At 40.7% G+C, this 12,078-nt stretch overlaps 1 protein-coding gene and 1 long non-coding RNA gene across 2 annotated transcripts in view; both read left to right on the plus strand.

The window, feature by feature from the left end:
* Window positions 1-12,078, plus strand: part of LOC126379298 (uncharacterized) — a 56,478-nt gene that overhangs the window by 32,490 nt on the left and 11,910 nt on the right. The gene's annotated exons all lie outside the window — the stretch shown is intronic.
* Window positions 1-12,078, plus strand: part of LOC126379292 (serine/threonine-protein kinase par-1) — a 47,615-nt gene that overhangs the window by 23,627 nt on the left and 11,910 nt on the right. The window contains exons 11-19 of the mRNA XM_050027999.1: window positions 284-394; window positions 852-959; window positions 1,789-1,866; window positions 2,901-3,042; window positions 3,981-4,072; window positions 4,719-4,810; window positions 5,846-5,939; window positions 6,876-6,954; window positions 8,589-9,707. Of these exons, the coding sequence (XP_049883956.1) occupies window positions 284-394; window positions 852-959; window positions 1,789-1,866; window positions 2,901-3,042; window positions 3,981-4,072; window positions 4,719-4,810; window positions 5,846-5,939; window positions 6,876-6,954; window positions 8,589-9,707 (1,915 nt within the window). The remainder of the gene's footprint in view (window positions 1-283; window positions 395-851; window positions 960-1,788; window positions 1,867-2,900; window positions 3,043-3,980; window positions 4,073-4,718; window positions 4,811-5,845; window positions 5,940-6,875; window positions 6,955-8,588; window positions 9,708-12,078) is intronic.

Consider the following 12,078-nt stretch of genomic DNA (forward strand, 5'->3'; position numbering starts at 1 on the left):
TGTTTCGGAAGGCACGTTAAGCCGTTGGTCCCGGTTACTGATGTAAGTAAGTAGTCGTTACATGAGCCATGTCAGGGGCCTTTGGCGGCTCAATAGTAATCCTGACACCAGATAAAAGAAGAAATGATATAAAAACTACTCCCACAAAAGAAAAAAAACATCAAAATCGAACCTGTTCCTGGCGAGTTAGAAGTGAAACCCTTCATTGACTCCACTATCCTGTTTAAAGAATGTTGTGTTATGAATTTATGGTTTGCTTAACGCTGTATTCTTCACGTTACAGAGTTCAGAGGATGAGCAGATGGACGCAGAGGAATGTACGTCGCAAGAGTGTCTGGTATCCATCCCACCAGAACAGCTTGACTTCACCGACACTGGAGACACGCTGGAGAAGGTAATCCCACTCTTGGGCAAGAACATTTTGTTGCAAGCCCACTGTTGGCCTTGGGTATTTGGAGGTTGTAGATTACGATATCGGAATTGGGCTATTTAGTAGAAGTAATCCCACTGTTGGGCATGAAAATTTTGAAGCAAGCCCACTGTTGGCCTTAGGTATTTGGGTGTTGTAGATTGCGATTTCGGTGTTAGGCTGTTTAGTAAAGTAATCCCACTGTTGGGCAAGAACATTTTGATGGAAGCCCACTGTTGGCCTTGGGTATTTGGTTGTTGTAGATTGCGATTTCGGTGTTGGGCTATTTAGTAGTAGTCCCATTGTTGGGGAAGAAAATTTTGTTGCATGCCCACTGCTGGCTTTGGGTATTTGGGTGTTGTAGATTGCGATTTCGGTGTTGGGCTGTTTGGTAGTAGTCCCACTGTTGGGCAAAATTTCTAAGTACAAACTTTTTTCTCAGTTCGGTGAAACAATACCACCAGCGACGGAAGACAGTCGCGCGACTACGCAAGACTCCCACGCGACAAGAAGACACACTGTAGGTCCTGGCGACTGTCGACACACTCAGGTATGTATCTAGACTCATGGTATAAGAAAACCAGCGGTTTTAAAATGGCCACATCGAAGCAATTCATCTAAGAAAGCAATATTGCAATTTTGACATCTGCGCATATAAAAGTAAATGTGCAATGCAAACAAACAAAAATCTTCAGGACCCCGATACCGACCCCGCCGGCGTGGTCGACGATTTCCCTCAATCAGCGCTTATCGCTATCGACCCACTAGGGTCGATTAATTTCAAATATTTTTCCTCTCAGACGACGCCCTGAGCCGAGGTTCGCGCCCAACTGGGCACCCTCACGCCTGTTGTCTTAAGCATCGTACCGGGTGAGAGCCTTCAGCGCTCCCCATTTGTCCGGCCAAGTAGTTGATGCCATCTGCGGCAAATCTACAATAAGTCGCGTCAAAAAAAATCTTAAATGGCCCTTACCCGTTAAGGAGTAAGAGAGAGGGAGAACTTTCTATCTCTTTCGCACTAACACAAGTAACTAACTGTAATCATCATCATCAGCCCATTAACGTCCCCACTGCTGGGGCACGGGCCTTCCCTATGGATGGATAGGGAGATCGGGCCTTAAACCACCACGCGGGCCCAGTGCGGATTGGTGGTTATTAACGACTGCTAATGCAGCCGGGACCAACGGCTTAACGTGCCTTCCGAAGCACGGAGGAGCTCGAGATGAAAACATTTTTTTTTGTGGTCACCCATCCTATTAACGTATCACTTAACTTAACTTCAACAATCGCAGACCGAGCGCGTGTACCGCTGCGCCACCGAGCTCCTCGCTGTAATGCATACCAAAAACTTGATATTCATCACGCCACGTCCCTTGCAGGGTGGAGAACTGGGCGTGTGCGGCGCGGCGTCGGCCGACTTACTCGCGGCGCCGCTCTACGTGTCTGCACATTTCAATGTAAGTGTTAACAAGCTCACGACTACATCCCAATTGGGGTAGTCAGAGGTACATCTATCGTAAGATGAACTAAGTACCCACACCTCACCGAGCTTTCTGTTAGACCAACGTGATAGGTGAGCCGTATCGCCGTCTATAATGGTCGAGACAACTGTGTTAGGGAAAACTGCACTTAAGATGAATTTATAACTTTGCTAACACAACATGAGATCACGACTACATCCCAATTGGGGTAGTCAGAGGTACATCCATCGCAAGAGGAACTAAGTACCCACACCTCACCGAGCTTTCTGTTAGACCAACGTGATATATTTCAATTCAATTGGTTTTTATAAGGTTATTATATACGGGGTGTAAGTGACATCGTAATTGAAAAATAGAGAATTATAATTAAAAAACATAATAACGGGTTCTTACCGCGTTTAAAGCAGGGATATGAGACTCCCGATATTTCGACACTGTTGCAAGTGCCATGATCACGGGATGACTGATGAGATTGGAGTGGAGTAGGTAGATCCATAATTTTCTACGGGCAGACATATCTGTCTACCCTCTTTCTTTGCCGCTTTTTTATGTATTTGATATCGGAATTAGGTGATTCAAGCCTGAAAAGTCCTTTCCAAACAAAGGACAGTCTCACAAAGTGATTTCGACAATGTCCCCATCGGGAATCGAACCCGGAAATAAGAATTATATAATACAAATCAATCATAAAAAAAAACTCTAATTAACAATGTCAAAGTTTAGTTTTTATAATCTAGAAATTCACACTACGATTTTTATACGATCTACTCTGAACCGGCGTGCGTGTATGAAGCGATTGATGAAGCAAGAGAAGTGTGTCAGGATCGAAGCAAATGGAATTCTATAGTCTCTGCTTACCCCGGTGGGAAATAGGCGTGAGTTTATGTATGTATGTATGTATGTAGAAGTTCATTAATACTATAAAACCAATAGCAAAAGCAAGTAAACTTAAAACAATGTATAAACAGAGAATTCCCTAGCAGATTCTGATTGATTTCTCCTATCGACAGCAACAGCCCGGGCCGAATGTCTCCCTCCTCCCGAACACGAACCTAGCAGCCAAACTACCGGCGGTACAGCACCAACCACCGCGCTACTTCAGCGTCAAAGACCAGCACCTGCTCAAACCGCCTCACGCCATGCAGACACATGGTAAGTGCAGCTATTATTATAAGGTTAGTTAAGTAGCCGTACGACGCCCACTGCTGGGCACAGGCCTCCCCCAAGGATCTCCACGACGATCGGTCCTGCGCTGCCCGCATCCAGCGGCTTCCCGCGACCTTCACCAGATCGTCGGTCCACCTTGTAGCGGGCCTACCCACTGAGCGTCGTCCGACACGTGGTCGCCATTCCAGAACCCTTCCGCCCCAGCGGCCGTCGGTTCTCCTCGCTATGTGTCCTGCCCACTGCCACTTCAGCTTTGCAATTCTCCGAGCTATGTCGGTGACTTTAGTTCTCCTGCGGATCTCCTCATTCAGGATACATACATACATAAACAGCATATATACGTCCCACTGTATGCTAATATTTCTTTTTATAATGCTGTATGTAAAACTCCTCCGTGGTCTAGTGGTTAGAGCGTTAAGCTCACGATCTGGAGGTCCGGGTTCGATTCCCGATGGGGACATTGTCGAAATCACTTTGTGAGACTGTCCTTTGTTTGGTAAGGACTTTTCAGGCTTGAATCACCTGATTGTCCGAAAAAGTAAGATGATTCCGTGCTTCGGAGGGCACGTTAAGCCGTCGGTCCCGGCTATTAGCCGTAAAAACACCTCCACCAACCCGCAGTGGAGCAGCGTGGTGGAGTATGCTCTATACCCCCTCCAGTTGATTGAGGGGAGGCCTGTGCCCAGCAGTGGGACGTATATAGGCTGTTTATATATGTAAAACTATTCTGGGCGTCATCCCACTCGCGTCAGACGGAGTACTGCGCGGCGGAAGGCAAGAGGGAAACCACTGCTCTAGTTTCCCCTAAAAGTAGCATGGAGAATGCTACACCGACAAGAGCGTGGCTCTTAAATTAGTAATGATGATGTAGATGTTGAATATGTATTGGTGTATGTGTACCTAATTGTACACGACGTCCGCAGCGTCGACGTTTGGGCGGCGCGCGTCGGACGGCGGCGCGCACGTGTCCCGCGGCCGCGAGCGCGGCTGCTGCCACTCCGCGCCCCCGCACCACGTACGTACAGACCACGCCCGCACGCACACACGTCCACACACCTATCTTTAAGTTCTCATAACGACAGACATACTCACAAGAACATATTCTCGTAATTACATTTTCTCATATGGACTAATTCTCAAAATGACATTCTCATATAGACAATATGGACATATTCTCGTAATGACAGATTCTCATGAGGACTAACTCTCATAAAGACCAATTTTCAAAAAGATAAATTATCGCTAGGTAAGATTCTCAAAAACACAGACATTCTCATAAGAACATATTCTCGTAATTACAGATTCTCATATGGACATTTTCTCATAAAGACTAATTCTCAAAATGACATTCTCAAAAATACAGATTATCGCAAAGACAGATTCTTAAAATTACAGATTCTCATAAGGACAGATATTCTCTTAAAACCATATCTAATCGTAATGACAGATTCTCATATGGACATTTTCTCATTAGGACTAAATCTCAAAATTATATTCTCATATGGACAGATTCTCATGAGGACTAATTCTCATAAAGACATGAAAAACTAAATGTCCTTTTCACATTTTTTAACTTAGCCTTTCTTGTGACGATATACATATTATTAGAATACTACCGTAATAATAATTATTATAAAGTTTATACTTTTAATAAATTTCAGGTATCAGACAGCGGCACCCCGCCACGGCCCGAGGAGGGTGAACAGACAGAAGAACAAACGGCAGACTCGGCATATAACACCAACTTATGCAGGTCAGACATATACAACTTGTCGTTATAAATAAAACCACTTTATTTATCATCATCATCAGCCCATTAACGTCCCCACTGCTGAGGCACGGGCCTTCCCTATGGATGGATAGGGAGATCGGGCCTTAAACCACCACGCGGGCCTAGTGCGGATTGGTGGTTATTAACGACTGCTAATGCAGCCGGGACCAACGGCTTAACGTGCCTTCCGAAGCACGGAGGAGTTCGAGATGAAAACTTTTTTTTTGTGGTCACCCATCCAATGACCGGCCTTTGCGAAAGTTGCTTTACTTCAACAATCGCAGACCGAGCGCGTTAACCGCTGCGCCACCGAGCTCCTCCACTTTATTACCTATTTGTATTTTACTTTTGGAATTTCTTAAAAAATAATATCCGTAACCGAAACTAACGAATAATCCGAAATAATTTATTATCCGTATCCGTAACCGTATCCGGTATAATAATCATTCTTAAAAGCCGTATCCAATCTGTATCAGAAATTTCATATCCATAACGTCCCTACTATATGGTTTGTAATTATTAGAAGATATGGAGCCGTGGTAGCCCAGTTGGTAGAAAGCTTGTCTCTCACTTTGAGGTCGCAGGTTCAAATCCAGCACAGGCCTAAACCAATGATTGTCGAATTTGATTTCGTATTCATGTTTGAATCATAAATTATTATCACGTGTTTATTATAAGTTAATTGCCATACAGCAACTCATGTTGCTCGGATGCCCGTGTTGCTCTGAGTTCATTGACATACAGCAACACATGTTGCTCGGATGTCCATGTTGCTCTTAGTTTATTGTCATACAGCAACACATTTTGCTCGGATCTCCCATGTTGCTCGGATGTCCATGTTGCTCTTAGTTTATTGTCATACAGCAACACATGTTGCTCGGATGTTCATTTTGCTCTGAGTTTATTGCCATACAGCAACACATGTTGCTCGGATGTCCATGTTGCTCTAAGTTTTTTGTCATGGAGCAACACATGTTGATCATGTAATATATATTATAATATTTATTTTATCTGTAGGTATATGATGAACCGCGGGAGCAGTAAACGTCACACGATGGCCACACCGGAAGACGCCGCCAACGTTGCCACTTCCTGTAGCACTGGTCCTATGGTGAGTGTTTTACTATTTTTAAAAGATATAAATAGATATATGTACTATCAAAGTTGTAATAGCAATTAGGAGGAGCGGGGCTTCCTGACACAGGTCTTTATATGAGGCTTACTAGGATGTCCCAATAACGGTGTTATATATGATGTACTATTTAAAGCAAATACTATTTTGATTTTGATATAGGGTGTTAGTGACACCGTAACGAAAATTTTAAGGGATGATTCACACCAAGATTCTGTGTTGACACCAAGTGGAATTTTCCGTCGCAAAAGTATGTAACTTCTTCTTCTTATCGTGTGGGTTGTGAGGTGACGTACCAACCTCATCAACCCTGATGTCAGGGTTACTATTGAGCCGCCAAAGGCCCCTGACATGACTCGTGTAACGACTACTTACTTACAGTATATAACTAAAAAGAATTAAAAAAAACAACAAAAATATATGTGAATTTTGTGACGAAATATTCCACTTGATATTAACTCAGAATCATGGTCTGAATCATCCCCCTCAGTATTCGGTACGAAATCACTAACGATATCCCTGTATTTATTTTTAACTGACTTCAAAAAATAAAGGTCATAAATTCGACCCGTACCTATGTAATATATGAGTAGTATCCTACGTCAAAGATAAATAAAGACAAAACTAACAAAAAAAATTGTTTTCTATTTAAATTAATTTATGATTTTTGATCGGAAAAAAAATAACGTTATAACAAAATTAATAAATCCGACAATTTATCACGTTTTCTATGACGTCACAGTGTGAGATTTTCAAATAAAGATTATTTTATTGTATATAACCTAAAGGTTGCCTGAAAGAAATTGCTGCATGAGCAATAAGGTCGCCTGTTGTGATCTTCTGTACCTGTTGTCCTTATTTCTGTAATTTGTGGCCATTGTGCAAATTATTTTATCTGTATATGTAACCTTTCAGCCCAGCACATCACCTTCATCCTCAGCGAACATTAGGGTGCGCAGGACAGGTTTACTAACAGTCACAGAGCGGCCGCCGGGTAAGTGATATAATAGACACTGTTGTGTATAGTGTAGTTATGATGTCTCCAAAGTTGATTTGATGTTGATTTTTTGATGTTTTTGATTTGAGTTTCAGAGCGAATGCTTTACTTTACTCGTGTTGCAGGGTGGTATTAATAAACGACTCTCAGCTGAGACTGCCCTCAAGATCATGCTCAAGTCTATGTTTTTATATGAGAACTGTCACATTGACATGATCTTGAGGGCAGTCTCGAAGCTGAGATTAGTTTATTAATACCACCCTAAGAACTTAACTCAAACCTTACATGTAGTCGTTACATGAGTCATGTCAGGGGCCTTAGGCGGCCCAATAGTAAGCCCTGACACCTGAGGTTGGTAATCCACCTCAAAACCCACACGATAGAAGAAGAAGACTCAAACCTTCCTCGAATGCGTCCTTAGTTCAAGCAACCAGAAAGACCTTGAACTCAGCTCAAAATCGGTATTCTTACGCGCCTCAACCTTATCTCGAGTTTACTCCAGTGGAGTTGAACCGCATGACGTCATTATTTTCGTATTATTATGTTGGCAGTATGACACGCTCGACTCCAGTGAGTAAAGTCCTCAAGTCGAGGACGTAAATGTCAAGTTAAAATACCAAAATTCTCAGCTTAGGCCGCGTCGAATTGACGAAGTTAGTACACATGCGTAGTTCTGTTATGTAAATTATTGTTACCAACTTATTGTAAACTATTATTGTTCTTGCCGTCGAGCAACAACATGTTGCGCGGACGTCCATGTTGCTCAAATGTTCTTGCTATAGAGCAACAACATGTTGTGCGGAAGTCTGTGTTGTACTAAGTTTCTTGCCATAAGGCAACACATGTTGCTCGGATGTCCCTGTTGCAACACAAGTTGCTCGGATATCCGTGTTGCTCTAAGTTTCTTGCCACGGAGCAACACTGTCACTAACACCTTGTACATTTGTATGGGTGTTTGTTACGTGATAAAAGTGTCATAAAAACATAATTATAAACATCCTGTATACGTCGCACTGCTGGGCAGAGGGGGCTTCAAAGGGCTACATCGAAGCAATTCAATTCAATACAAACATATTTAAGTCAAATAGCAATATTGCTTTTTCAGATGAATTGCTTTGATGTAGCTTTTTTAACCTCATAGCTCTCCCCTCAATCAACCGGAGGGGTATGGAGCATACTCCACCACGCTGCTCTACTGCGGGTTGTTACAAGTGAATAAATTAATAATATTAATAAGTACAGCATTCGCTCACAGAACATAGATGTTTGTAGATATTTTTTTGCATTTGAAATAGCTTGTGATTCCGTTATTACATGAACGCTGGGAAATTTGTATGGACATATAAATAACAAAGCATCGCGCCTGTATCACCAAGGGGTAGGCAGAGATGTATAGTAATAGTGTTAGTGACGTAACGAATATAGAAGCAAATGGAATTCTATAGTCTCTGCTTACCCCGGTGGGAAATACGCATGAGTTTATGTATGTATGTATGATGTATGTATTTAAAAGAACATACAGATTTCTCAACATTCAATAAACTTTTTTAAAGATTTTTTTTAACCTTTTAGTAGTCGCATGTCGTCCTGTGTTTTGCTAATTTCTGTTTTTTTTGCAACTTATTTTTTAGTTATTAGCCCAGACCTTGTAATGGAGGTTGAAGCTCGGATGAAGCGGAACTACCTCCCCCCTTCGATCCAGGGGGGGTACCAGTACCAGACCCAATACCAAGGGTACCAAGGCCCTCAAAACCAAAATCAGACCCAAAGCAACCAAAATTATGACCCTAGAAATCAAGGTCAGAAGTCAATAAAACCCTCACTAGAAACGATACCCCAGGGGTCCATAATGGGGGGCCCGAAAGGCTTCATAACTTCTGGTACCCCTATGACCCAAGCCGTGTCGCCTTTTACCCCACCCGTGGGTCAATTTACCCCAAATCAGGGGTCACAATCCACAGGGTCAATTGTGAGTGGGACTCCGATGAATCAAAGCAACCAAAGTCCAGGCTTCGAAAACAGCTTTAATTTCGGTACCAGTAATTTCGGTACGGTACCACAAAGTCCTAGTCAAGGGTCTATTATGTCCGGTACCCCTATGAGTACTAGTACAAGTTTTGACGGTAACAGTTTTGGAAATAATTTCGGTACCAACAACTTCCCTGCAAGTTCTAGCACACATTCTATTATGACTGGTACGCCAATGAATACAAATACCAATTTTGACGGTAATAAAAATTACGGTACCAATTTCGGTACCGGGAATTTCACTGGAACGAATCAGCAAGGATCTATTATGAGTGGAACACCGATCAACACAAGTTTTGACGCTAGTAATAATTTCGGTACCAGCACATTTATTTCCAACACAAATTACGACTCGAATAAGAATTTCGGTACCAACCAAGGGTCAATTATGTCTGGTACTCCAATGAACACAAATTTCGACTCGAATAAGAATTTCGGTACTAACCAAGGGTCAATTATGTCTGGTACTCCAATGAGCACAAATTATGACTCGAATAAGAATTTCGGTACCAACCAAGGGTCTATAGTAACTGGGACCCCAATGGCAAACTATGATGGCAACAAAAATTTCGGTACCAACTTTAGTAATTTTGGGAGTTACCAAAATCAGAATATCCCTACTGGGTCCATAACAGCTGGGACCCCAGGGCACACTAGACAGAGGAAATATTCGGGACCGCAACGAGTTAAGCTGCAAATGCTGGCAACTGTACAAGAAATGGGTAAATTATTTTTATTTTACGGGTAGCGGGTATTTATTAATTTCGGTATCATCGTCCCGAATTTTCCAATTATCGGTACCGAACAGAATCGATCGTAATCTCGACTGACACATCACTATGCTAATTGACGTCACAACACTGGCTTCTGTGCTTTGACAGATCTAATTCGTACCGCGCATTGAACTTATTCGAAAACAGTGGTGCTAATTCCTGTAAACACGATCTAATTTTATTTTAAGTTATACCTGTCATTTTCTTATCCGCCGAAAAGGAAAGGGACGGGTAATCCACAAGCATAAAATTTATGGAACACACGTCAGTTGTAAGCACATTGTAAGCCGTCTAAAAATTTACATTGGCCAATAACCACAATAATTTTAATAAGAATGAGTAAATGAATGGTTATTCATTCCTAAAATGAAGAGCTTCAGTCATCCGTCCCTTTCCTTTTCGGCGGATAAGAAAATGACAGGTATAACTTAAAGTAAAATTAGGAGGTGTCTGCAGGAATCGGGGCCATTACCTATATTGAATTATAATCATTATTATTTTTTTGACGTGACTTATTGTAGATTTGCCGCAGATGGCATTAACTACTTGGCCTGAAGGCTCTCACCTTCAGCGCTCCCCATTTGTCCGGCCAAGTAGTTAATGCCGTAATCATTAAACTATACGGTCTGTTTAATGCAGTAGTTTTAGGCGGATGAGACGTTCGTTATGTAAAATTGACGATTCAAAGTGTAACTATGTTACCTACTGAATAAAGATATTTTTGAATTTGAATTTGAATGTTAAAAATTTCGGTACAGTCGATTTTTTAATACGGCTACGTTCCTCAAAAGCAATATAGGTGGCGCTGTAAAGATTTTCCTTCTAATTTCATGAATAACAGACATACTTATGCGTCTTTTATCTTTGTTTTTGGGTATAAATGATGACCCTTGTTATTACACCCAGGCACAATTACAAATTCCGCCCATTATTATTCTGATCAAAATAATTATAGGTAGCGATATAATTCTATGACATTCAGAATTTGCCTTTCAACTGTTTTAAGACAGCAGTTAAACAAAAACTTTACAAAAAAGGTTATTATAAAGTTAGGGATTATTTAGAAGATATGAATGCATGGGATTAACTGTCTGAGAACTGATATTAGGCAGCTAAATTACTCAATTGTATACCAATATTTTATGTTTATTTTTATTTTTTTAAAGAACCTCTAGGACCCTGTGCCGAGGTTTTTCTTGCAGCTTCTTTTCCCCGGCTATACAGGTTGTGTGAAGCTGCAGTAGTTTTAGGCGGATGAGACGTTCGTTATGTAAAAATTGACGATTCAAAGTGTAACTATGTTACCTACTGAATAGAGATATTTTTGAATTTGAATTTGAATATACATAATGTGATCCAAATATCAAGCAACAATTATTTTTATATAATGCTTCTGCTATTACATTGTATTTTTGAATAATTATGTAGCCGAGTAATGAGAAAATAGGTAATTATTTGATTACATTTGTACAACGCTATCTATATTGTTTTTAGGGAACGTAACCTGGAAAGTTCCTTATTACCGGTATCGTTTTTTTAATTGGTCGTATAATAAAAAAACCATAACGCTTCCTTTCGGTTTGTCGTAGTCGGGTAAAAAGGGACGTAATTTTCTGGTGATGGGTTTAAAAATTATAATACATAAAATATAAAAGTAAGTACATTCAAAATGTATGTATGCCATTTGTGTGTGTGTGTGTGTGTGTGTGTGTGTGTGTGTGTGTGTTGTAGATTATGCATAACTTTCTGTATGCTTTTAAATGAAGTTTTTGTAGATCTGAAGTTTTTTTTTTTTTAGTCATGGTATAAGAAAACCAGCATGGCTAACATGCGCAAGGTGATAAAATTTCAATAAATCGATCGATTCAATAAATTTTGTCGAAATCGATAAAAAAAAATCAATAAATCGATCGATTCAATAAATTTCGTCGAAATCGATAAAAAAAATAAAAAAATCGATCGATTCAATAAATTTTGTCGAAATCGATAAAAAAATTCAATAAATCGATCGATTCAATAAATTTTGTCGAAATCGATAAAAAATTTCAATAAATCTATCGATTCAAAAAAAATTGTTGCAATCGATAATTTTTTTTCCCTAACATGCATCCCACGTGATTTAGTTCGTATTTTGACAAAACGACACGACTTATTGGGGTTCACATATCAGCAGCAATCGACAAAATGACATAATTATATCGACGGCGTGACAAAATTTTATCATGTTGCGCATATTAGCCTTGTATGCTCAATCCTATGACAAGTCTTTTGATGACGCAAGTGTTAACATTAACATGAAGCGACTTTGTTGTATACTATG

The sequence above is a fragment of the Pectinophora gossypiella genome, chromosome 28 (assembly GCF_024362695.1).
Source record: "Pectinophora gossypiella chromosome 28, ilPecGoss1.1, whole genome shotgun sequence".
Classification (NCBI taxonomy): domain Eukaryota; kingdom Metazoa; phylum Arthropoda; class Insecta; order Lepidoptera; family Gelechiidae; genus Pectinophora; species Pectinophora gossypiella.